This window comes from Halichoerus grypus, chromosome 5 (genome assembly GCF_964656455.1).
Source record: "Halichoerus grypus chromosome 5, mHalGry1.hap1.1, whole genome shotgun sequence".
Classification (NCBI taxonomy): Eukaryota; Metazoa; Chordata; class Mammalia; order Carnivora; family Phocidae; genus Halichoerus; species Halichoerus grypus.
This window is the reverse complement of record NC_135716.1, coordinates 43,710,725-43,738,518: the sequence shown is the minus strand read 5'-3', so window position 1 is coordinate 43,738,518 and position 27,794 is coordinate 43,710,725. Positions and strand designations below refer to the sequence as shown.

At 38.2% G+C, this 27,794-nt stretch overlaps 1 protein-coding gene across 1 annotated transcript in view; it reads left to right on the top strand.

Annotated features, from left to right (window-relative positions):
* Positions 1 to 27,794, top strand: part of SLC26A7 (solute carrier family 26 member 7) — a 107,869-nt gene that overhangs the window by 40,657 nt on the left and 39,418 nt on the right. The window contains exons 4-7 of the mRNA XM_036107284.2: positions 7,237 to 7,401; positions 20,138 to 20,290; positions 24,170 to 24,252; positions 26,391 to 26,538. Coding sequence (XP_035963177.1) covers positions 7,237 to 7,401; positions 20,138 to 20,290; positions 24,170 to 24,252; positions 26,391 to 26,538 — 549 coding nt within the window. The remainder of the gene's footprint in view (positions 1 to 7,236; positions 7,402 to 20,137; positions 20,291 to 24,169; positions 24,253 to 26,390; positions 26,539 to 27,794) is intronic.

The following is a 27,794-nucleotide window of genomic DNA, read 5'->3' as shown; positions in this document are numbered from 1 at the left end:
CTATTATTAACATCTTACATTGGTGTGGTACATTAGTCACAATTAATGAACCCAGATTGATACATTGCTATTACCTGAAGTCCATATGTAGTATTCAGCTTTCCTTAATTTTTACCTAATGTCATTTTTCTGTTCCAGGATCTTATCCAGTACACCACGTTACATTTAATTGTCCTGTCTCCCATTAGGCTTCTCTCTCTCTCTTTTTTTTTAAAGAGTAAAAGTAGATTTAATGAGGGAAGACAGAGAATTTGGTTTTGCACACTTTAATTTTTAGACATCTTAGTTACATTTTGAATACACAATAAAAGGTCTTAAAACTGAACTAGATCTACAACATTGTAAGCTTCTACAGCTTAAGAGATTTTTCTTAGAGAAGTCATGAATTTTTTCCCCTTTATAGACTTTTGCAACCTGTTTTGAACAGAACAAGTTGAAACAGGTTTGCCCTGTAGAATATTAAAAGAGCATGGACTTCAGGGTAAGATCTGATAGAGAGGAAATGTTGAATTCTGACTCAGATTCCTCAAGAGTGGAACTGATGGTTGTTATCCCTCGGGATGTGCAAGGATGAAATCCCTTGCAGTAGGATACCTACAGTATGCAGTTTGCACAGTTATTCAATAAATGTTGATTTCTTTCCTTCATAATCTTAAATCACAACACAAATACTTAATATGTTTTAAGAACCACTTAAACTTCCTGCAGGCTGATCTGCAGTCAGTATACAATCTTTCAGCCAAAATTCCATTTCTTGCAACTATGCAACAAAGATTGTTTATAATAATGTGTTGACCAAAGACAAGGTATTGATGGACTCAAAGGTCCCATTAGGCTTCTCTTAACTATGTAAATGTCTGAGACTTTTCCTGTTTTTGATTACCTTGACAGTTTAAGAAATTCTGGTCGGTATTCTGTAGGTCCCTCAACTGGGATTTGTCTGATATTTTTCTCATGATTAGACTGGGGTTATGGAATTTTAGGAGAAAGACCAGGGAGATAGAGTGACATTCTGATTACATCATATCAGCAGTCTAGACTATCAATATAACTTATCATTCTTGATGTTAACCTTAATCACTTGGCTGAACTAGTGTTTGTCCGGTTGCTCTAATGTAAAGTTTCTCTATTCCCCTCCTTTCCATACTGTATTCTTTGGAAAGAAGTCAATATGCAGAGCGCACACTTAAGAGGTGGGAGTTACCTTAAGTGAGGAGTTGAGATAAGGAGTGGGGAGTGTCTGTGTAAATTATTGGAATAATAATTTACACAGGAGATTTCTTAGCTCCCCCATTTAAAAATGTAATCAATTATTTATATCAATATGGACTCAAGGATATTTATTTTATCCTTTGGATTATAGTCCAATACTACTTTATGTATGTTGTTCCTCAAATTGTGCTAGCTTTGGGTGTTGGGAGATCTTTCAGTTGGCTCCTATGTCCCTCCTTGACATAACCCCTCCATTTATTTATTTGTTTGTTTGTTTATTTTTAGAGCACTTCCTTTCTTTCTGACACTACAAGATAATCCAGGCTCATGATGTATATTTCCTTCCCCAGTCCTAGAATCAACCATTTCTCTGAGGAGCCCTGGTTCTTCTTATTGGGGTATAGCATCCGAGATCAAGATTTGGATGCTAGGTATGCTCATTGCAACTGGGGTGTTGTTGCTTCTAGCCCTCTCAGCTGACAGAGTGAGGAAATATATGTATGTCTATTAACCCATGTATGCGGACATATCTATATATATTTCTATATGTATCTATCTGTATCTATTTTTATTTTTTTCCCTAAGATACTCTCCCTGTTGTAAAGGCCATAACCTTAATGTCATCTGCAAAAGCCCTTCATAAATTAGTGTGATTTATTTATTTATTTATTTGACAGAGAGTGAGAGAGCACAAGCAGGGGGAGTGGCAGAGGGAGAGGGAGAAGTAGGGTCCCCTCTGAGCAGGGAGCCCGATGCGGGACTTGATCCCAGAACCCTGAGATATGACCTGAGCCGAAGGCAGATGCTTAACCAACTGAGCCACCCAGGCGCCCCCATAAATTAGTGTTCTTTTGAATAACTGGGAATAAGAATTTGGGGAAGAATTCTGCCTACCACACTGAGTTTATATTTCAGAACTGAAGTGTGCATTTTTCCAGGTTTGTTAGTTTTTAAAAGTAATACAATGGGTAAATGTACTGCACAGCCTGCTAAATGTAAAAAAACAGAGGCAGACTACCTGTATCTATTTTTAAACATGAGTTCCCAGATATCCCCAACTCTAATCCCTTACCACATCGATCATCCTAGCCTTCTCCCCTTGCTGGTCTGTAACTTCTCCAACGGTGAGAAACCTGGCTCCCACCATTCACCATCCATCTACTTAATTTTTTAATTCCAGTATATATGTAGAGTAGTTTCAGAATTGTTAACTCCTATCCCCATGGGAAACAACTTTATAGCTAGACTACAGTGTTTCTTTTTCGTCAATGGTTTCATTTATTTATTTACTTATTTTTAAAGATTTTTATTTATTTATTTATTTGACAGAGAAGAGACAGCGAGAACAGGAACACAAGCAGGGGGAGTGGGAGAGGGAGAAGCAGGCTCCCCGCCGAGCAGAGAGCCCGATGTGGGGCTCGATTCCAGGACCCTGGTATCATGACCTGAGCCGAAGGCAGACGCTTAACGACTGAGCCACCCAGGCGCCTCTCGTCGTTGGTTTTACAGACTTTACTCATTTCCAGAGTTATTCACATGAGCAGTTTTTTTTTTTTTTTTTGCCACCCCTTTCAGTGAGGTTATCCATTTAGCTAGTCTGAAAAGTCTGTATATTATATGATGCCATTTGAGTGACGCTCTGGAAAAGGCAAAATTGATATAGAAAACACAGCAGTGGTTGCAGATTCTTTGTCATATTCTGCATTCCATTCTGGGATCTCCTGACCTCCAAAGTGTTTTTTAAAAATATTTTCATACATTAAGGTCCACTCTTGTGCTATAAAGAGCTATGGGTTTTGACAAATGCTTGTGTTATATATCCATCATTATAGTATCATACAGAATAGTTTCACCATTCTAAAAAGTTCCTTGTAGTTTACCTATTACACATTCTCCCACTCCCAAGGCCCTGGCAACTGCAGATCTGCTTACTGTCTCTATACTTTTGCTTTTTCTAGCATATCACGTATATGGAATCATGCAGTATATAGTTTTTTGAGATTGTCTTCATTCACTTAAAATAGTTAAGATTTATCCATGTCTTTGCATGGCTTGATAACTCCTTCCCTTTTAGCACGAACAGTATGGAGGAGGGTTTTATATTCTCAAATCCACAGCGTATAACTTCATAGGTATCCATTTGACATTTTTGATTCTCAAGTTTTCTGGCCACACAGGCCTTTTTGCCATATCCCTATGCAGCACTCAGTCATTTTCCTATCGTCATGAGCAATTTAGCTCTCTCCCCCAGACCTGCCTACGCTGCTCAATAAAGAACACAGCTCTTAGCATTTTAGCTCCCACCCAAAGAGCTTCTCAGGTTTTACCTTCCTAGTTACACCTACATTACAGTTCTTTATGTTTTTGGTTAATAGTGCCCCCTCCCAGCATCTTCATTTCACCTCTCTTTGTATGGTTTTTTAAAGTATGAACTGTATCTTTATCATTATATTCGGCAACAATGCTGCGGCTAGTCCCTAGTAGGTATTCAGTAAATATTTATTGAGAAGACAAATAAATAACTTGGTATATGTAAAAGCCAGATTGCAAAGGATCTGACAAAACCTGAAATGCATGCTGTATTCCATCCACATGGGTAGAATAGTTGTTTACTATGTACTCTTTTCTTTTTTCACTATTTGAAGGCCACTTGCAAAAACTGGCCTGAAATCTGAGATGCATTCAATTTATATAGAACATATGGTGTTTATAGAAACATTACCCAATAGTATCACGCTAGTGAACCTTGATAATGTGTGTCAGAGGTTTTCAGCCTTAGCCCAGATTATCAGCTTTACTACAAACAGCTGAAATATATTGATTGTATAAAATTTATTTTCTCATAAAACATTGCATGGCCAAATTTTGGGAGTTGGCTAGCCAGCTTAGAACTATTGTCATCTATATTATTAGTAAAAGGAGGTAAGGTGGCTGTTTAGTATGTCATTAGCTTAAAAAAATGCTTAACATTGGTATAAAATTTAAATACTGGGCCTCCAAGCAAAATAGTCTAGAAGGATCCTCATTTCACATATTTAAGTTCTAAGATAATCTTGGAAGCCACATCCATCTGTGGGTGCTTCTTACAAAACCTGTGTTGCATGGGTATTTGCTATCTTCCAAGCTGTGTACATCAGCCTCTATATGCTAGAGCCCTAATTTTGATGTGAATAAACTGTTCAAATTTGGGTAGTGGGAAAAGAGGAGTTCTTAAATTTCTCCTCTTCTCTTTCTGATCCTTCTCTTTCCTTTTTCCTCCTTCTCTTCCTCTTTGTCCTTAAAATATCTGTCATTGTCTTGGGTTATGGAGAATGTCGTCATCCAGAAAAGAGTAATTTTTCTTCAGTTAAATCTCACATGTTTGCAATCATCCTTCACATACCCAATGGTTTGTATCAGAAATGAGCTCTTAAGGGGCTAGTTGACCTTTTGGAGTCAAGAATTCTCCATTTTAGGGATTTATCTCTTGCTGGGAAGATTTTTTTTAAGCATAAAAATGTGTACAAGTAGACTATTACAAAAACACTTTGAGTCTTCGGCTAAGTTTGAAAGGAGGGTACTCCATCTTTTCTGATTTCTGTTGTAAGGCAGGTGTATGTATTTTCAATATGTGAAAAGGCTGAACTCTATCTTGTACTTTCCGGGGCCCTTCCATTCGTAACATTCAGGTTGTGGAAATGACTAAGAAGCTGCTACTAACAGCCAGTGTTAGCTGGAAATGGTTGGTGAATGACTTCAGGTAAAGTGACCTTTGTTTCTCAGCCGTGAAAAATCATTAACTCCTCTAAAAAGGTGCTAGAATTTAGGAAACAAATAATAAGCAAAAGGTAAAATGGTGATGGTTTATACAAGGGCTCCCAAAAGAGTTTGCTTCTCAAAATAAATGAAGATAAGATTTCTTGGCATCCAGATGAGAACTTTCCAACATTCCACGTATGCATAAAATTCCATATGTGCAAACAGGTTTCACAATTTCCAAGATTTGGATTGCTTGTAAACTGCATTTAGTTGAATTGAAAATCTTTCTCTCTGGTGTTCATCTTACCCCAATAATATGCTAACTTTATCCTTAGGGCCTGTAAGAGTTAATATCATAAGTTGGAATTTACTTACTAGTAGATAGACACTTGGGGAAAATTGGTTCAATGTTTTTCTTAACTGATTGGGTTTTCAGGATGAAAATCAACAGACTATGAATCAAGAGTTGCCAAGAAGGTCAGTGTGTTCCATTTGTACCTATACCATTGATTGCATATTTCCCTCAGGACAATTCTACTTTGACAAACACACAGTTTCTGAAAAGAAAATGTTAGTAGCAGAAGCTGCTGCTCTGGCCTCCTATGTTGGCAGAAACAGACTGCCTGATTTCTGTGTTGGCGATCCATATTATTTTTTAATTGCATATTGAATAAAAGGGGGCTGCTAAACTGCAAGCAATTTGGATACATTTCTTTCTGCCCTGATAAATTCTCTCAAGTTTTCCAGAGATGGAAAAGGTGGTGTGGCCCCTTGTACATTCTCAAAACTGTGGCTGGTTTTTCATACTGGGGAAACATGCATGGCACCTCATGATGTTCCTGGTGCATCACATATGTTGCACATTTTGCAAGTTTTGAAGCCCTTTCTTATATTATTTCATATTCATTTTATAATGATTCTACAAGACAGCATAGACTTCACTGTGATGATTTATAGATGATAAGGAGGCTCAGAAAATTTCAGTAGATTTTCTATAGTCACACAGCTAGGATGTCAGACTAGGAGCCAGATTAGGACTCAGGTTTTCAGATTTGAGTCCAGGAAACTCGACTCTGGTGCAAGTTCAGAGCATGATCGCTTTTGGTCAAAGGGCCTTGCAATATAATAGCAGTGATATATTTTGCAATTTATGCTCTAGGGTTATCAGATAGCACTTTATACTTCCCTTTCTCATCACTGTGAACTCTTCATAGAATGAGATCTCATTGCTATTCTTTCCTCTGATTTTTAATAATTAATCTTATTTTCCAGCAGGAATTTTAAGACCTGACCTAAATATTATAATTAACACATTGAGAGGCCCTATCAACATGACCCACTTTGTGTCCCTTTTCCAGTGTGGGGAGACTCATGAATGTAATTTAATGTTATTTTCAAAACACTGAATTTTATGCTTTGCAGTTTCTCTGAGTTTCCACAGTTGTATTCAGGGAAAGGGTGGGCCATCTTCTGAAAGCTCTCTCTCCGGCAAAGGAAGGACACTAACCACTGCTGTGTTAATAGTGAGAGAGGAGAATTTGATTCTTCTGGTCATCTTTTGCCCAGCAGAACTCAATGCATAGCTTCTACTCAGACTTGATCATTTTGTCTGGTCATGACATGGTTTTGCCATGGAGCACGATGCTATGAGGAACAAGGGACTCTTTAAGGAAAATGAGTTTTCGACTGATTCCTGGGTTTCTGAATTCATATCCCTTTAATCTATCTCTGTCCTTTGCTCTTCTCCACATACAAATAAGTTCTCATATGTTCTTATTAGTATTGACCATTTAGAGCTACTTGACAGTTTCTAGTCACAAAAGGGTTTCCATTTCTCAGAACCCGGGAGAAACTCAAGAAGTGGCTTTTGAGGTTTTAAGCCTACTGGGTGTGGAGTAGTGAATCATGTCCTTCTGAGTTTTTTTAAAATTAAAATATGATTATGCAACTTTACTTTTCTCCATAGAACCCCATATATGAACTGATTTGAGCATACTTCCCCTTTTTGTGACTCACGTGATTAGGAAAAGAGAAAAAAAGAAGTCAATTTTCAGGGGGGAAAAATGTGTTCCTTTTCACTGGAGCACTTACACTGTACCCAAGAACATTTGGAAAGTCTTGGAACCTAGTTATGTTTTCACGAAAACTCAAGATATTGAATATATAAGACTTAAGAATCTCATCTTGCATCAGTTCTTTAGGTCTGTATGGAATGGAAATGAAAATGTGTCAGACGTTAATTCCTCTAGGAACCCTGGGAAATGTCATTCTCCTTTGTCCTCTTAGGTGGCCATGTTTGCGCTGCAGCTGGGCAGGGCCACATTCCTGCTTACGGAGCCCGTGATCAGTGCAATGACAACCGGGGCGGCCACCCACGTCGTGACTTCACAAGTCAAGTATCTCCTGGGAATGAAAATGCCATATATATCTGGACCGCTTGGATTCTTTTACGTGAGCTTTCCATATGTCTTTGTTCGTGTATTTTGGGAGTGTGTTTTGCAAAGTAGAATTCAGTGAAGTCTAATACTGAGATTTTTCGGTACGAAGGGAACATGGGTTTCAATACGACCTTTGGGATACTTTGAATGTAATTTAGGATACGAAGCTAGCTTAATGAGTTCTAGCTACTAATTTTGGAAGCAATTCTTGATAAAAATTGAGTATGATATAATTTGAGGTCATGATTAGAAAAAAATAACTGGAAATTTTTTGAGAGCCAGATATGTTGCCAACTTCTAATGGAAGCCATCTACTGGGATTGGGGCCCAATTTAACTACAGTACACTCTACCACATTCATTCAGTATTGTGAACTCCGTCCGGTTTGGCTCAAATCACAAGGCCTGGGCAAAATTGGAGCCCCAGTAGTCAACAATCAGTTATTAAAAGTCACTTGAACCTGAGGGAGGAACCTATGGCCAGTTTCAAAATATTACCCTAATAATACTCCATTGTTTTTGTCTTTTTTTGAAGCTGACCTAAAATCTCTGACTGCTCAGGAAGTCACACCCTGTGGAGCTTTATAAGAAAATGAATGTCTTGTTAATAAACTGGAGGGCAACCCTACTTCATTTTCCTTAGTTTTATGTAGTAGAGAAGGAAAAGAAATATTTTCATTCTACTCTTCTAGGTTCTGAGCTGTGGACCCTCTAACAAAAAACAGATTAACAAGAGAAAACCAACAAGTTTATTAACATGTATATCGTATATACAAGCGAGAATCTCAGAGATGAGTAACTCGAAAGAGGTGTCTGGAATTTGGGCGTAAATACCATCTTCACCTATACAAAGGAGGAAAGTGCGGGGAGCCAGGTTATGGGAAGGTGACGGGCGGGGGGGGGGGCGGGGAAGTGCTGTAAACAAGGATAAGGTTTGCTATGCAGACTTAAGTTGCTCCTTCTTCATTGATCAGAGTCTTTTTGATTTAGAGTCATCCTTTCCTTCTTGGTACAGAGAGGGAGACACAAGTGGAGACTTCCTTTACGAATGTAAATTTCTCTTACAAAAGGGTCACTTATATGCTGTTTTCAGAGCTTCCTTGTGTCTGTTGTTTCTCAAAATAATAAACTGAGGATAATCCTTATGTCAAAGAGGCATATTTTGGGGTGGCACATTCTGAGCTCCCGCAATATAATGCTGCATACTAAATAACATTAATGTTTTATAATGAGAGTACTGCTACCCTCAATTTTCTTGATTTTAAAGGCTGAATATTAGCTTAACATGTAAGTACAATAATTTCTTTATCTAATGCCTGATGTTGAGGTGGTTTGCAGTGTTTCACTGTTATACACAACTTCATGAGGATCTTTCTTCTTTGTATGTTATTATCTGCAACACTAATTATTTCATTAGGATAAATTCCTAGTAATGGAATTACCGGATCAAAAGGGCATAAGATTTTTGCCAAATTTCAATCTGAAAAGTTGTGCTAATTAATATTGCACGCTCACCGTATCATTGTCAACTCTAATTATTTTTAAAATCTGTCATTTTGGTATGTGAGAAGTAGTATTATCTATCTGCTTACATGTGTGTTTCTCTGAGTAACTGGTAAAGCAGTCAACAAAGATAGCAATTGACAACATGGAGTTGGAAGCTGGTTCTGAATTTTTGTTATTTAGGTAATATCCTGCTCAATGATTCATTCATTATAAGAGAGCTTAAAACTAGAACAAGAACCCTGGGACTGAGCCTGGAGGCAGCAACATAATTCCAAGCCCCAGATCAAACAAAAGCAGACCAAAGTAGCTGTCAGGTGACTGGTCCCGTTAAGACTTTTGGTGTCACCAGGTCTACACCAGAGAACCAAATCAGCACTGGATTCTGTCTTGACCTCCTTGAATGGTGTGCTCATATGTGCATGTGAAGTGTAAGGAAATGTGAGCAGGTTACAAATTAGCCTCTTCAGTCATATTCGCACACAAATAATCATCCCTCCTTTTTCTAGTTCTGTTAAAAGAAACAGGGTAGCCTGATAGGGGAATGACATTTAGCCTTTCAGCTTGTTTCTCTCGTGGCAAGGTGCATAAAATGCTACATTAAAGTGCTTGGTGTATGATTTTTTTTTCCATTTTGTTTTCTTGTGAAGAAAACTGCAAGCTACTTAATCTTTACCTTGTCTGTCAAATACTGTGTGGCTTTTGGGGGCCAAGGGTTAAGTTCTCACAATGAAATAGGATCAGATTTTAAAATATTTATAGATGGCTGGCTTTAAATTCACAGTATTCAGTTGGTGGAAATTGCTATGCTTTGTGCTGATGGAAAATGAAGAAAGTTGCTCTTGGTTTTCAATGTCACAGAGACCTGCACTATTCAGGCGGCTTAGCTGGAATGGTGCTTTGATTCTTTGCCAGGGTTTCAAAATGAATGCAGATATTTTAATGTAAAAAATTGTGGTGGTCTGAGCTTTAGATTAAGAAATAAATTTTGCATCATGCATAGGTTGCACTGGGACATTTGCAAAGTGAGCTTTGGTATAGTTAGGCTGAAGAACCTGATGATGATAATGTAAATGTGAAGTTGCCCCTGGATCATTTGGGTGGGGTGTCCGGGAGCAGAGCTGAGCTCAGCACTGAGGTATAGAACAGAGGACAAAATGGAGGCCTTGGTCATCAGGCCAGAGAAGCCAGAGGAGAGCGAATTAACACATTTGGGGATTTTTCACTTTTTCACTATGCTTCCTACCTCTGAGGTATCACAACTGTTCTATCCTTTTTGAAAGCTACTCAAGCTGATGGGAGATAAAGAATATGTAGCTGATTATCTTTGGAACATAAATTAATATCTAGAGTTGAGACTCTTGCACAATGAGCCAGTGATCACTCCTAATTTTCTCAGCTGGAACACTTATTTTTCCTAAAAGAATTCAAGTCTGGCCAATCAAAATGTCTATTGATTAATTTTGATAGTAGTGATCCTTACTATCAGCTGGGAGAGAAAACACAGCCTTCTGCCTTTATCCTGTTCTGAGGTCACTGGAGGTTGGGGTCTCTCCTTTCTGCCACTGGGATGCTTTCTTCAGTGTCTTCTACCTGGGGGATGCCTGATTCTGTGCTACTAAGAGAATCTAATTCTCTAGTTTGAATATCTAAAATCTCCATCCCTTTCGTTGCTCTGGGATGGTGGGTGTTCTTGCCTCAGCAGAACATTTTTAGAGAGCAGTTTGAATCAAATACAGGTGATGGCAGGTTCTGCCCTGTCAGATTATAGAACAGACCTCTGATAGGTCTTAAGAAGTAGATGTGCCCTAATGCTTCTCCCCTTTCTACATCTGGCGTGTGGATCACATGCCTTCAGTGCCACCTAAGATCAGAGAGTTGGGCCACTTCTTCTCTTCTAGCTGAAAACTGTTAAGGAGCTTCACCAGATGAGGGGTCTCCCATAAATGTTAAAGCCTATTAAAGCTTTCAGCCACTGGTCTTTTGAGCCCCTCTCTCAGAATTTCTATGGTCTTCATATGCAGAGAGATCCCTGGGAACACCCTTATGATGCTCCTCAATTCCCAAGAAAAGTGGGTAGAATTAGGCCAAATTCATCTTTTTATTTAACCTTCCTAAATCCCTTCATGCATCATGTTTTACTTTCCCCTTTGTTCTACAAGTTTTATCTCTAAATTCATATACCTCTAATGAATTTTAAATTATGGCCATTTCTTTAAGGCCTTTGAAGTATTGCACATTCTTTTTTAGTTACTTATTGGGTAAAAATCAGTTTTTTTCTCTGAGTTGACTTTTAGCTCTGGTGATTTTATTTAGGGCCCATACAATCAGGTAGACACTAATTGATCTTTTCTTTTCCTTAGAAAGAGGCGAGAAAGAGGAGAAAGAACTTGAGAATCTAGGAAGCCCAGATTCAGATCATAACTCTGGCCTTGACCAAATCACCAAGTATCTTTGACTTCTGGTTGCCTGTTTCATAAATTGGTGATAATTATACCTATTGGGAGTCGTTCCTTAAGTGAAATGCCTGGAACATAATAAGTGTTCATTAAATAGAAGCCATTATCTTTGTACTAGTAATGCATATTTGGATATAACAAATTTAAGGTTTTTTAAAGTGCTTTTTATGTAAGAGATACTTTTATCTATTAACAATAAAATAGTAACAGATGCTTTTCCTGTAATCTATAGAGGACTCAATCAGATAACCAAAGCTAAACAGTAAAACAAAGGTATACTTCTTTTTGCAACTTAGAAAGATGACTTCAAAATTTATAAAACTTAAAAAAAATAACTATATCTGCTGCTTATAATAAGGGTTAGTCATCAGAATTCAAGAAATGCTATGTTTTTTAGTTTATTTTTATTTAAAAATATTTTCATCTATTCAGCTCACTACCCCAATACTTTAAAACTCACTTAACTAATTACAAACAGTGCTGGAATACATTTCACACTAAGCAGAAACAATAACATTCTGTCTTGGGACTCTGGCTCACCAGTGATACTGTTTGATTCCTCTCATTCTTAAGATTCAAGTATTTGACTAGTCGTTGGTTCCCCACACAGATAAGAGGGAAAAGTTTAATTCTTCTCTAGAATATTTTTTTAAAAATTGAGAAATGATGATGTATCTTTTATGAGAAAGGATGTTTCCCCAAAAGGCACAATAAAAATTACAAAAATTCCTAGTTGCTATTAGCACATGTGGGTTTCTTTGAGATGGCGCCAGTTCCTCAGCCGGTCGCAACATATGACAAATTTGGCAGAGTCAGTTTCATTGGCCTGGCTTCATATGAGTACTGTTCTAAGTATTATGTACAATTCTGTACATTAAACCCAAGAGCACAAGGCAAGCTGGGCAATACATTCAATTACCCTTCTTGGACGTTTTTATTTCCTTCCTTAAATCTGAGGAGTTTCAGGACTGAAAAAGAGTTTCATTCCCACCCCCATCCCTGAAGTGTACGAAAGCACTTCTCTAGTTTGGATATCCACGAAGGCTGCAAAGCAGAGACCAAGAATGTTAATAAAATGGGATAGAAACGTCAGAAGGAAATCAGAGCCAATGAAACATTTTTTTAAATAGAGAACGAGATCACAATTAAATATGTACAAATGAGGTTTATATGTGGAGAATAAATCTACTTTGAAGATCTAGGCCCTCTGGGAATTCTGAATCAAGAACACGCTTTGGTGGTTTATGAAAGCCTATGTTTTCTCTGCAGTTATTGTGACATGTCTATTGTGAATTGCAGGGATGTTCAATATACCCTGAAAAATGGACAGAATAAATTGAAGGGGAGAGGAAAGGAATGTTCATCTCAGCTTGGTTCAATCAATGATGCTGGGGATAGAGAATGTGGCAGGTTTAATTTGGTTACGGAACAATTATATGGGAATTTGTAACAAAGGTTACTTTAAAATTTTAAATCAGAGAGCAGATATTTTTGCAACTCAAACATCTTGGGTTGAGCTCTCCCTATCCCCCACGATTCACTGAAAAATGCAGCACTACAAAATCCCTGTTCAAGTAATTCATATTAAACTTCGTCTTCTAAACAAGGGATGGCCAGATGCCACCGAGGCCATGGTGCACTTGGTTGTACGAGTTGTGAGTTTTGTGTGCTGTGTTGTTTCTAATGTCTAACACACCATACATCCCCTAGTTCACATTTTGGTTGCAGACTTAATTTATCCCTTAAAGCAGTAGTGAATGGATTTATTCCCAATGTGAGAAGCACTTGTTGATCAGAAGTTAGCATATTATTAAGTAAAAAAAAAAAAATAGAATGTGTTTTTTTTCTACTTCTGGAGGTTTTGTTTGTATTCATGAAAACACAGCCTAGGGTTAAGCTTTCAGCTTCATATATTTCTCTTGCTTTTCTTTTTGCGCTACTTTAGGAAGTAGAGGGATTTGAGGAGTTTGATTTAACAATACCGATCCTAAAATGTTTAATGATACAATGATATGTAGGCAAAGTTTATAGGAGACATCAAATTCTTAAGAAGAGAGAGAACTAGTACCAACATCAATTTTGGAGGGATTGGATATGGCTTTAGGGATCTCCAAGCAGAATCTATATCTGCTTAGAGATGGGATTCAAATATAATGAAGTTGAAAGTGAGTTGAGGCAGGGAGAGGGTGTGTCTGGGCAACTGTAGCTCATGTTTAAAGGCCCCAAGGATGTGAAGGCTGCCAGGGCTGAGAGTAGACTTGTCTCCCCACCTGCCAGGTGGGAGAGTTGGACTAAGTGTGAGGCTTCAAAACCAGAAATCTTCAACAGACTAATCTGGGGAGATTTTAGGAACTACACATGGAGGGGAAGAGATTAGTATGCATGCATCCTTGATTTAAGAACCACTAGAATAGATTTCCTCAGCAAATATTAACTGACTGCCTCTTAGGCATTGAGGATATGGTTGAGAAATAATATCCCTGTTCCCATGGATTTTTACTGAAATACTGAGGAAGGCATGAAATAGGGCAGGAGGAGACAGATTGGTGAACAAAATCATCCCAGATAATGTTAATGAAGGAAGCCAGGTCGTGTAATTGAAGGTGGGTATGGGATAGAGCAAAGGAGAAATGATAATACTCATCTTGTATTAACTGGGAAATTAAATGAGTCACTGCACATAAGATAGCCTAGTGCCTAGAAATGTTAGTCCCCCTGCTCTTCTAGAGAGTGTGATATTGAAATAGGCTGTCCTGTTCTTTCTACCACAGGCTGCCCTCCCCACATCTGCATGTGGTAGTGAAAATATGAAAATTCCCCTCTGTTCAGGGTGGAAAGAAGGGGTTAAGGTGAATGTACTGTATGGATGCAAGGAGACTTTCATCAAATATGAATATGTTAAGAAAAAACAGTCACGGTCCCTGTACTCACAGCTTTTAGAATCAAGTTAGAAGGCTCCTTGCATGATTCTGCTACTGATGTTGAAGATGCAAGGCCAGGTGTGAGAAGAGTTGGTTTGCCCAAGAAGCAGCTAGGTGCCACCAAATCCCACCACTAACAGAATCAAAGACAAATCAAAGACTGCATGCTCCAAGGTAGTCTCACCTTCAAAGGGGTGGTGTCTCCTCCTCCCCCCACCCCAATATTCCGAGGCAAACAGGAAGCACCAGGGAAGTTTGGAACAGTTGCTTGCTGGACTAAAAGAAGAGAACAGTGAGGGAGGCATTGGTAAAATGGTGAATAGGTTGGTCTAGGGTTCGGGGAACCTGCGTCACAGTCCTGACTCTGTCACTCACAAGCCAAGTCACCTAAGATAAGTCACTAGTCTTGGGAGCCTAGATTTCTACATTAATAGAATGAGTGTGTTCAACTGCTTGATTTCTGAGGCCTTTTGGGCTCTGACAACTGTCTTCTAAATACTGCTTTCGTTAGGCACTTTTGTCAAGATCCTTGCCACAGCTGTCCACCAGGCCTATTTATCTGGGATAGATGCTTACATCAGCTTGCTTCTCTCTTAATGGTGCTAATCATTTAGTGACGGTTACTAAAAGCTTTCTGTTTAGTTTTACTTTGTGTTTTTTTTTTAAGATTTTATTTATTTATTTGACAGAGAGAGACACAGCGAGAGAGGGAACACAAGCAGGGGGAGTGGGAGAGGGAGAAGCAGACTTCCCGCTGAGCAGGGAGCCCGATGTGGGGCTCGATCCCAGGACACTGGGATCATGACCTGAGCCGAAGGCAGACGCTTAACGACTGAGCCACCCAGGCGCCCCGAGTTTCACTTTGTGTTTTAAAAAGACTTCTCTCTTAGTTAACTTGAAGAGTGGGGGGAATTTCGTAGGTATATATGAAATCCCAAAGGCAAAGGTCTGAGTCGCCTCTACCCTCTGTGTTCGTTTGGTAGGACTGCTGTAATAAACGGCCACAGGCTAGATGGATCCAACAGCAGAACTGGATCTTCTCACAGTTCTGGAGGCTGGACATCATCCAGGTGCCAGCACGGTGGCTTCCTCTTTGGCTTCTCTCCTTGGCTGGCGGATGGCCACCCTCCGGCCTCTTCACATGGTCTTCCCTCTGGGCATACACATCCCCAGTGTCTCTCTGTATGTCCTCATCTCCTCTTTTTATAAGGGCACCAGTCAGATTGGATTAGAGCCCACTCTAATGGCCTCATTTTAATTTAATTACCTCTTTGAAGGCCCTCTCTCCAAATATAGTCACCTTAGGAGGTACTGGGTGTTAGGGTCTCAGCATATGAATTTTAGGGGAACCCATTGAGTCCATAACACCCTCTTTGAGTTGTCTCAACAATGAGAAGCACTTGACTTGGTAACTATGTTAGTGCCCTGTGGCTACTGTTACAAATTACCAGAAACTTGGTGACTTAACACAGAGAACTTTATTCTCACATTTCTGGAGTCCAGAAGTCCAAAAATCAAGGTATTAGCAGGGCTACGATCTCTCTGGAGGTTCTAGGGGAATCCTTCCTTGTCTTTCAGCTTCTGGTAGCTCCAGGCATTCCTTGGCTTGTGGCTACATCAACCAGACTCTGCCTCTGTTACCCCAAAGCCCCTTCTGCTCTGTGTTCACGTCTCCTCCTCTTCTGTCTCTTGTAAGTGCTCTTGTTGGATTTGAAACATATGTCTTTGCACAGATGATGCCACAAGTGTTTTCAGACCATAGTCTGAACACATGGTAGCAAGCATTTATGAATGTTACAGTTTTTTTTCTAGAGATATTCCTGGTTTTGTGGTTGACGACAGACTCAAAATCATATATTGGGAATCAAGACTCATGGATTACAGATTAGTACTTTATACCTACCATAAAGTAGCGTGCTGACAGCTTTATTAAGGTTTGCTGATTGTACCATCACTCTGTTGTTTCTCTAGCGAAGCATAAAGTGATTTATGACAGATTCCTAATACAAAAATAGCACAGGAATGATAAAATAATACTAAAGGATTTATATGTTCTTTCTGGCATAAAATATATGTTAGCATATTTCACGGGGTCCCTTTATAGATAGTTCAGAAATATACTCATCATTGTTACTGAAGAATTGTCAATGATAGCATTATGTAGTTAAAATATTAAAACTATTTTTTTCTATCATGGAGATTTCATGATAGCAAAACCTAAAGCATGCAGAATGCTAGTGAAAAGGATATTTGGCTGATAGAAATTTCTGGTTGATTGAGTATTGGGCAGAAAATCCATTCATTTTTAATACTTATTAATATTTCTAAACATTTAAGATCTTTATCTCTGCCTTATGAAGTTTAACAAAATGGACATAATTTAGCTTTTTCAGTTACATAATGAGAAACTATTGAATGGGTATGACCCCAGAAACTATTGAAAGGGTACGACCTCCTTTGCTTATTTATTTTTTTCCTTAATTAAAGACTGAATATGAGTTTTTTTAGCTTTGGATTTTGCTTCATTCTTATAAAAGTGGAGTTATTAAAAATCTGATTATTTGGATCAGATAGAAGATATAAAAAATCGATCATTTGAAATTTACTGCAATAGTAGCTTTAATATTTAGCTCAAGACCTTGCATATAATAAAACCTCAATAAACATGTTGAGTGAATTAATAGATGATAACTACAAATCCCCTTAATGTGATATAGCTCAAATATTGATAATGAGAAAAGAAGAGTCTGGGTCCTCCCTCTCTTCATCATTCTGCTTATTCAAGTTAAAGTCTCCTATTTACAGATTTATTATTATTTTTACTACATTAGGCCAAAGTATTCATTCAGCAGTATTTATTGAGTGTCCATCTGCCAGACACTATTCTAGAAGTTGAGAATCCATCAGTTAAAGAAAAAAAACAAACAAACAAGAATGGCCAACTCAGATGAGAACACATTATATAAATAAATTCGTTGGGGCACCTGGGTGGTTCAGTCAGTTAAGCAGCTGCATTGGGCTCAGGTCATGATCTCGGGGTCCTGAGATCCAGCCCCACATCAGGCTCCCTGCTCAGTGGGAAGTCTGCTTCTCCCTCTCCCTCTACTTCTCCCCCTTTTTGTGTTCTCTCACGCTCTCGTTCTCTCTCTCTCAAATAAATAAAAAAAAAAAATCTTTAAAAAAAATTTGTGTGTGGGTGTGCAAATGTCTATTAAGTGCTTCAGAAAAGTCTCCTCTGTAAAGAAAGCAGTAAGAAACAACATATGTATTATGAATAGGCTACTTTTATTCTTTGAAATATCTCAAAATGGATTTGTTTAAACATTATCAATATTTTTCATTTAATGTCATTATAGTAAATGGTCAGTTTAAAGAACTAGTATTATAGTTGCAAAATGAACTAAACTTCTATTTTATTAAACTGACTATTTAATCAGTTCTGATGAAACAGCTTATTTATTTATCCATACACATATAAACTGCCTCTGCTCTTCTGAGGTCTGAGAAGTGAAAGATGCTCTTCAGTAGGGAGTTTTACCCACTGAAGCTTAGTGCGTGATAGCATTCTCAGATAACTGGATTTATATGAGAAATGAGAAATTTTATTTATTTATTTATTTATTTATTTATTTTTAGATTTTATTTATTTGAGAGAGAGAGAGAGAAAGCACGAGCAAGGGGGGAGGGGAGAAGCAGGCTTCTCACTGAGTAGGGAGCTCAACATGGAGCTCAATCCTGGGACTCCAGGATCATGACCTGAGCCGAAGGCGGTCGCTTAACTGACTGAGCCACTCAGGCGCCCCAAGAAATGGTAAATTTTAATGTGTGCTTACGATGCCTAGACCTGTATTAAACGAGGATATGTAAATATGTGTTTGTATGTGTGCGTATGTGTGTTTGTATCCCTATCCCTACTCCTCTCTCTGTTTCCATATGCCACTCAGGGCCTACAAGCTGACTTTCGCTGTGACTTCTCTATGTGGGACCACATGCCAGTCATTAGGATGACACTCCTCATCAGCCTGCTTTTCTATTGTGTTCTTCATGCTTGTTGTGACAAGCCTATGCCCACACCCACGCTCTTCTGGAGCATCTTGTGAGACGTGCTTTGCTCTACAAGTTGTTGTTTAACCCAGACAGACGATAAAAACCCTGAGGGGCTTTTCTCATTCCTTTCATTCTGGGGTGGTCATTTTTATTACTGTAAACACATGTTCACAAAATGCACATTACAGCAAATTTGGTATGGCTTGGCAGTTGAGCATAGTTCCCCCCTTTCTATATAGGCAGTCTCATGGCATACTTTTAATACCATGGATAAAACAGAAGGAATAATCCTCTAAATGCTTTAAAACATTTGGATGCTTGTGTTTTTTCTTGACAAATCATCTGAATGATATTCTCATTTTTGTCCTTAAATCATCAGAAAGCTATGTATTTGGACAAAATTATCTTGAGATTCCACTAACCCTACCCCCTATAGAATATATTTCACTGAGTAGCATTTTGGATTTTAGTCCCTGGCTTTGCATAAGGGGTGACTATGAGAAATAGAACTTGCTCCTTCGCTTGCTGTAGGAATCCTGTGAACAATTATCATCCACAACGTAGAGAGACAGAGGGGAAAAAATATTGTCTGCGCCTCAGATAACTATGATATTGTAGGACCTAATTTTCTTTCCAGGTAGTGTAGGATAAAATAGAATACTGTGAAAAAGATAATAGGTAAAGCTATTCTGATCCCTAATTATTCCTTACTGTATCTGATACACAAGTAGTGGGTTTTTTTGGTTTGTTTTGTTTGTTTGTTTTGCTTTGGTTTTTGTTGTTGTTTTGTTTTTAAACTGTGTGGACAAAAGGGATTCTGGATTACCTACATTATACTCTGGTCCCTTTCACCCAGTGAGGCTCCATTTTAATTGAGTTTATTTAACACATTACAGTGTTAATGATAACGTTTAACATCTAGAATCCAGGTTCAGATAGCATGATGTACCTCCTTACACCGTCTCTGGACCAGATCTCTGGACCAGACGGTTAAGTCCTTTGATTAGGAAACCTACTGAGCAGAATTTTAGGAGATGCTAAAGAACATAGTCTATGTGAGCTCTTTTGGTCCATTGTGTATGTAATATTTTGATCCATTATTTTTAGCTGTGGTCAACTTATAGTTGAGATAGTAAAAAGAGAGGCCAAAGAATGCCAACCAGTTGGGTTGCTGTGAGAATAGCCTGTGAACTAGAGTAAAAGCTAGTTTTTATCACCTGAAATGACTTGAAGAATCCGTTGTGGACAAATAGAAATGAGCTTTTAAAAACCAGAGTCAGCATGATCCAACAGAAGGAGGAGTTAAGGGACATGTTGAAGATAAGCATTTAAGGCCTATTTAAAACCTTTGAAATTATACAAGTGATATATCTTCGCAAGAGAGAATTTGGAAGATACAGATAAATGCAAATATCTCCTTATTCAGAGCTCTTAACTTTCCAGATGCATCCATAGATATTTAAAGTGCCTGTGCATGTTCGATCCTGGAGTATGAATGAATCTTCATGTAGGTAATGAGTTTCAGCATCCCTGCCCATCGAAGGACCCGGAAGAATCATCCTCTCTAGCAGTGTCCTTATATAGGAAGGAGTGAACACTGAGTTTAGTGGAAGAGTCATGGACAAAGCAATTTTGTACATGCAAGTGAATTATAGCTTGCTTTGCATCAGCACTGACCACACTTTAGGCCCCGCCTTTCCACACCCCACCCCTTAACATATTTTTGTGAAATATCGCTGAGTTCATTTGGAGCCAGATTTCAGTGTTGGTCTGTTGTGGATAACTCTGAGTTTTGTTTGTATGTTTCCTCATCACTGTAGATCTACACCTATGTCTTTGAAAACATCAAATTTGTCCGACTGGAAGCACTGCTGTTATCCTTGCTGAGCATCGTGGTGCTCGTTCTGGTTAAAGAGCTGAATGAACAGTTTAAAAGCAAAATTAAAGTTGTTCTTCCTGTCGATTTAGTTTTGGTAAGTATGAAATCAACATTTAGCATTCTGCCTTACAGTGCTTGCCAGTTGTTGGGGTAACCTGCCGAGGCGCACTATATTGTCTGCAGTAACCCACAGCTATTCCTGTCTCTCATTAAAGGAGGGCTAATTTTGCATGGCTATACATTAATGTAAGAACAGGAAACATTTTGAGTCAATAATTTTAAAAAGGAGGCACACGTGTTTTCAATTTACACAGCATTTCTCATATGCTTGTAATTTTTTTACATAAATAATAGAACATATAGCTTAAGATTTTAAATAAGGAGACATTTCTGAGGGTGAGACTCAAAAGACTTCTGGAATGATTCTTTCCAAAGCAATAAGAAGGGACATCACATTCTATTGATGTGGCATCTGTAATGATATACATAGAAATATTATCAGTTGACAAATGTCCATTAATGATTGGTAGAGTTTTTAACACTTTTTTTTTTACTGACCTAATTTTGCTTTGTTGAAAGGATACTCATGATTTTCACTGGCCAGGGCTGGTTCTCTAAGATATTTTTTGTTGCTATACCTGGCAAAACAATGAATTATACTTTGCGTTAAGGTTTATGGTTTAAGGTTTATGGATTATGCATTAAAAAACACGTTTTGAAATTTTAAGAGCCTCTAATGGGAACTCTTAATTAAAGAAAGCATTAAGTTGAAAATGTAATGTTAACACAACCACAGTCTACTAACTTAATCATTAATTGGCTTTAGTTTTTTAATGGTCTTTGGGTTACACATGTACAGAACAAGTGGTATCTAAATAATTTCACCCCTTGAAATATTCATTCATATTGCTGAAATGGTGTAGGTTTACATAAATAGATAAGCCTAGCATGTTGGAAACTATCTCTGAGGACTGTGACTTCTGTAGAACTCAGATGGATGGCCTCTCTCCATAGCTAGACCTTGTATGATTCTATACTCCGATAATTTATGGAGATCCATGTAACATATGTGATCTATATAACGTGTGTGTGTGTTTGTGTGTATTTCAAATAAGCCATAAAAGTGGAGGGTACTGTGATTATTAGTAGTTCTCACAGCAACAACTGTGAAACATACCATTTTATTCCAAAATCCTATAGGTATTAAGAAATCTTATTATATCTTGGGAAGCTTTATTGTATAAGTTGCATGAAACCGAAAACTGAAAATAATCTTAGGTAACAAGGCCCTTGAGCTAGTAATAAAAAAATTACTTATTCAGTGTAAAAGTAGTAAGAATTATCCTTTATCCTTATAAAAAAAAGGAGAGGTAATTCTTATACAAGGTTGCCCCTAATATTTGCAAGATCCAAGGTAAAAGTACTAATGCAGGCCCCAATACTTAAAAGTTATAGATCAAAGTGTTAAATAAAACATGTTCTGGGGTGCCTAGGTAGTTCAGTTGGTTAAGCATCTGACTCCTGATTTCAGCTCAGGTCATGATCCCAGCGTTGTGAGATCGAGCCCCATGTAGGACTCCATGTTGGACATGGAGCCTACCTAAGATTCTCTCTCTCCCTCTCCCCCTGCTCCTCCTTCCCCACCCCGCTTGCGTGCGCTCTCTCTCCAAAGAAACCCAAAAAACCCAAAAAACAAACAAACAAAAAACAGGTTCTGTTTTCCTATTTTGACTAAAACACCTTAGTGATTACCTTGAAAGGTCAGAATAGAGAATTCTCCATTGTTTGAGTTCTGCCAGAATGAGGCAGCATGGGGACAGCCCGCTCCTTGGCCTGACCCTTCTCTTCCTACTCCAGCACTGTCTCACCTACAAGGGGATTCGTATGTATATGTGTGGCTATTCTTGCCCCAGTATCCAAGCTCCAAACACATCCTTACTCTTTCATCACCAAAACTGTCCCCAGACCTCTTCATGGGCCACACTGGGAGGATGAACCTGGGGGAACAGGCTTGGGGCCATTGGAGCAGGAAACTGTAGATTCCCGAGTATCCAAAGTGTGGTCCAGAAAGATGAGTACCGGTGAGTCGTGCACATCCCCTCACCCTTACAAAGCTCTCATTTTATGGGGAGCGCTACAGTTAGAGGAGGACCAGATTAGAACTGCCTAAAGCACTGGGCCTGCCTGGGCCGGGATCCCCTGTTGCCCAAGTCTAAGGTCAGTGCTGGCCTTATACACATATGTAATATTAAAATAATATTGAAGAGGCACCAATGATTCAGCTGATAAAGGAAGTTTAATTTTGGCAAAGAGATATAGTGAGGAAATAAGACATTGTCTGAAAGCCAATCAGTGGCTTAAATTAATTTTAATATTGACTATAGGTATTGAACATCGCATATTCTTCCATTTTCAATAAGGAACCAATATTTTGTGGCTATGGCATATTTTTTTTTACAGCTCACAGTATTTTCTGACCTGATATAAATATTTCATGGAAATTATTAACAATTAAAATTTATTAATCATCTTAGGAATTTTTGAATATGTTAATGCTTCTGATTCTAATAACCTGAACTTTTAACTACTTATTCTTCATCAGATAACACTATTATATCACAATATTTATTAAGTTTAACAATATAACCTGTACAGTTTTGTTGCCTTTAAAAAAAATCCTCAAGGCTGTTTTGCTTTTGAAGTCTATTTGATGTTTTAAAGCCCTCTGTAAATTCAGTTAAATATCATTACAGAGAACAGAAATACACAGATTGGAAAAATCCCTACAAAATAATATTATTGGGCATTAATTGCTAAATATGTCTTAATTTGCTAATGTGATTTTGTTATATCTTTTTTTCTGTTATGTATGGTAAATTTGTACTTTATTATTTTTTTTTTAAAGATTTTATTTATTTATTTGAGAGAGAGAGAATGAGAGAGAGCACATGAGAGGGGGGGAGGGTCAGAGGGAGAAGCAGACTCCTTGCTGAGCAGGGAGCCCGATGCGGGACTCGATCCAGGAACTCCAGGATCATGACCTGAGCCGAAGGCAGTCGCTTAACCAACTGAGCCACCCAGGCGCCCGGTAAATTTGTACTTTAAATAGATAATTGGTATGTCTCTTTTTAACAAAAAAAGTATAGTATATAAGTAGTTACAAGCTAATACCAAACTGATACCATAACCATGTGAAATTTCCAGTACCTACTAAAATTACCAGAAGAATGAAAAGAGAAGGTGAAAATGGTTGGAAAACATGGGGGTGGCATGGCCAGAATAACAGAGACTGAACCGGGTTCTGAACATACATTTTAAAGGTGATGATGTATACAGGCAGAGAACACCTGAACTTGCCAATCGTAGGTCATATAGAGCGTAGGGAACCTGAGACTCTATGGAGGTAATTTTAAAAACAGTGAGTCCAGCATATTATTAACTAGTGTATTTTACTTCAAGAAATAGTAAAAGCTCAAAATTCAAAATTACAAGGAGACTGTAAATCATCATTGGTTACTAACCTATATAGGTATATTAATGCAACATCTCAAACTCTTGAAAAGTTGGCATCCTAGAGGGAAGTGGTGCTGTGTTATAAAGCATTCCTTCGTGTTCCAGGAGACAAGTATTCAGGTTGGTTGTAATATCTGTGTACACACACATACTCCCATATTCTATTCTGTGCCCCTTCAGAATCAGTCACAATTGGATTGACAGTTTGGGAAGGATATTAGAAAAACCATATTATTGGGAGGCCATTTGATTTTTGAGACTGCAAAGCAAGTGTGCTCAAATTTCAGAGGCATTTTTTTGATTCTTAAGATTTTCTTAATTTTTAAAAGTCTGTGCAACTGCTACATTACTCTTGACAATCATGAGACACATAAACAGTGTTTACTTTTAGAAATAGTTTCAAGGTGTTTGAGAGGCCAGTAATAATTTTCTTTTTCTTTTTTCAAATGGAACCACACAGATTATTGCTGCATCATTTGCTTGTTATTGTACCAATATGGAAATCACATATGGATTAGAAGTAGTTGGTCATATTCCAGAAGGGTAATGTAGTCTTTTTCTTTCTTTCTTTTGTGTTTGTTTGTTTGTTTTTGATGGAGGAAAGGTCTTGGAGTAGGTGGCTATGGATTTCATTTCTTTGAAAGGCCCTCTATAGGACAAATTCTAATTAATTTCTATTTGAAAATGATAGAAACAAACAATACACATATGGAGAAAGAATAACTTCTTAAACTGTTTACCTATTACTAGGGAAGCTGACAACAATTTTATACAGCATTGCTTCAGGTAAAAGATTTGGAAATTATTTACAAAGATATTATTTGGGAAAAAAAGGAGGGCATTGAATTTCCAAATTATAGTCATGCTCTGAGATTTATTGTTCCCTATTCCACTCATGTATTCTTATGACTATTTTTATTTCACTTAAAACGTACTAAAAGCACACAAGCATCATCTGAAATAGCTACCCCATAGGCCTAGGTGGTGTATAATGGTGAGAGAGGGTAGAAGTAGAGCAGAGGGTATGGTTTTCTCAAAGCCGTCCTCTGGACCCTAAGAGGAAGGTTAACAAGAAGTGTTCACCCTAAAAGGGCAAAACATTGAGGCAAATATAGCCTGAAGGAACACAAAGACATCTTAGGGAAGAGAGCGGTGTCGATAGGGTTATTCCCTCCTAATGGGCTGTATATATACTGGTATTTATAAATTTGGGGCAAAGTTACAGTTGTTTCCTCTATATTTTTATCTTCCAGTCCCAAATTTTGGTTTCTAATTACATTAAAATGGAGGAACAGTAGAGGTTAAAAAGATAATTAAATAAATTAGATAATTAAAAAAATCTGTCTTTAACCTGTAACCTTTATGTAGATGCAGGCTAATCGTTATTATTTAAATCAACTTGGGTTTTCTTTAGGGTTCTCTACTTTTCCACCTTCAAAAGTCAATTTATTGACTAGGTCAGCTTATTGTCATTAATAATTAGGCAAGCTCAATTTTTATGAAACAAAAGTTCTTATACTTTGAAATGGCAGCATTCTTGTATATCATATTAAGATATCTTAGGGCCTGTAATGTTACGAATCAATTTCTCTTGGGTGTAAACTTTAGTAAGTGGATAAAATAAATCATGCCTTTCCCCCACCTGCCTTAGTTCTCCTTTATTTTGAGTGACCTTTCCAGACCCATTCTCTGAAGGAATTATAGAAAGAGTGTGGCATTGAAAAGAGACAGTGAACCCCAGCTCTACCATTCACTGTGTGATTTAGATGCCTTACCTAAACTTTCTTAAAATGTTCTCTCCACCGTAGAGTGCACAAGTGGTACTCAGGGTGGGGTTGTGTGGACGATTAAATGAAACAGCTAATTGAGAGGGCTGAACATTCCACTTTCTTGCTGATATTAAGTCAACATGATTTATCTTCCCTTTTTCTTCTACTTTTTCCCCAGAGGGATTTTTTGTTTGTTTGTTTTTGGAGGAGAAGTAAGTCCTCCAAAGCATCATCAGGGATAAATAAACAAGGTCCCTTGGCTCAAGTGGTTTTCAAAAGACAAGGAGACAATGGCTGGGTATTAGTTGAAAGAAATATTTTAAACACTTCTTTAAAACTGGGGAACTGTATTTTGCAATAGAGGGTAGATGGAGCCTTTACAGACATTTTTCTTAACATATGTGATGCATAGTTAAGTGTACTGTGAAAGGATTGAGTTAAAAACATAATTAAGATTATGAACTCAATGGCCCATTTAGGGATTAGCTCAAGAATTGTAGCTCACAGTAAACCATTGTTTGCATACAACACTGTAGTACTCAGCACAGGAAGTACAGTTTTTAACGCCTGCCAAATACGTATTTGGAAAGGTTTGAATGAAAGAACACTCGAGATTTGCTTTTGTTCTGATACAGGAAATTTTGGTCGAGTCAGAGTTCTGTAGCGTAACCTGGGCGTAAATGCCGATGGACGCATTGGAGCCCGTCTCTGTGGCGATCCTTGTGATTTTGCCTTTCTGCTAAATAATATTGAAAACAAAGCACTTCTAACTGCAAGGCTGCCTGGTTTTCACATGAGTGTTTCACTTTTACTGTGTAAACTTTGTAGTCATTACCACAGTTGAACTCAGTGCAAGTTGCTACAGAAATTACATGAAAATTGATGACTTCAGTATGGTCTTTCTTTCCATAGAATCCCTCCACCTAGAGCTCCCCCGATGAATGTCCTCTCTGCAGTAATCACTGAAGCTTTTGGAGTGGCACTCGTCGGCTATGTGGCCTCCCTGGCTCTGGCTCAAGGATCTGCCAAAAAATACAAATATTCAGTTGATGACAACCAGGTGGAGTACGCCTCAGCCCCCCTCCACGGCTGTTGTGTCATGGTACTCCGTACTACCAGACCCTGAGAATGTTGAACTTATGAGAAATATAACTTTCCTAAGTGTATAGCAAGAATGGGTAGAACAAAACAAAAATCTCTAAATCATTCATAGAAAGCTGAAAATCTGGCCTTCATGGGTTGGTTTATAATATACATTTTTTTTTCCATAGGGAGAGGGACATCTTGATGTCCTTTCTGATTTTAGGATAGAATCTACATATATTTATCATTGCATGCTGACTTTTAAAAATCATGGATTTCAAAGTAAAAATAACACTAATATTACTTATTCGTGTTAGTAAAAAACTAAAGGGTGCAAGGGTTTATTCTAAGAATACCAAAGAATGAAAATTTTACTGATTATATTTCTGAATTGACTTCTGCTAGTTTCTTATTTCAATCCTGTGGCCCTACGTGTCTGCACAGTTCTGCAGAGGTAGATGTGGAATAGTGGTTATGAACGGCCTATTACCTGTGTCTAAATCTCACTCTAACACTATGTGCCCTTAATTGGTTCTGTGCCCCGTTTTGTTATCTGTGAAAAAAAAAAAAAAACACAGATTTATTCATTTAACAGATGTGTATTGAGCTCTACCATGTCCCAGACACTGGTCTAGGAACAAGGGATGCAATGGTATACGACACAGACCATGTCGTTCCTCATCTCAAACCCTCCCAGTGGCTTCCCATCATGTGCAGATAAAATGCCTCTTTTCCAAAGCTTACAGGGCCCTACATGACCTGCCACCATCCCTGTCCTCTGTGATCTCATATCCCTTTACACTCTGTCTTTGCCACACTTACTGCCTTGCTTTACCTTGGCCCCACTAATCATGTTTCTGACTCAGGACATTTGTACTTGATGCTCTTTTTGCCAAGAACTCTGTTCTCTCAGATATCTGCATGCCTCTTTTATTCAAATGTTCCCTTCTCAGGAGGCCTTCCTTGGTAAACTAAAATCCTAAACCCAGATTTTTCCACTCCCTTCTCTGCTTTGCTTTTCATATTAATCTTGTTTAGTGTCAGCATTTGCTCACTAGAGTGCTAGCTCTCTGAGGACAGGGATGTTTGCCTGTTTTGTTTACTGGCAACAGCAGAAGCAGGAAAACATCAGGAGGCTTTTGCAATAATCCAGGTGACATTTGATGACTTGGACCCGGATATAACAGTACAGGAGATGAGAAGTAGACGGATTCTGGATTGGATGTGGATACC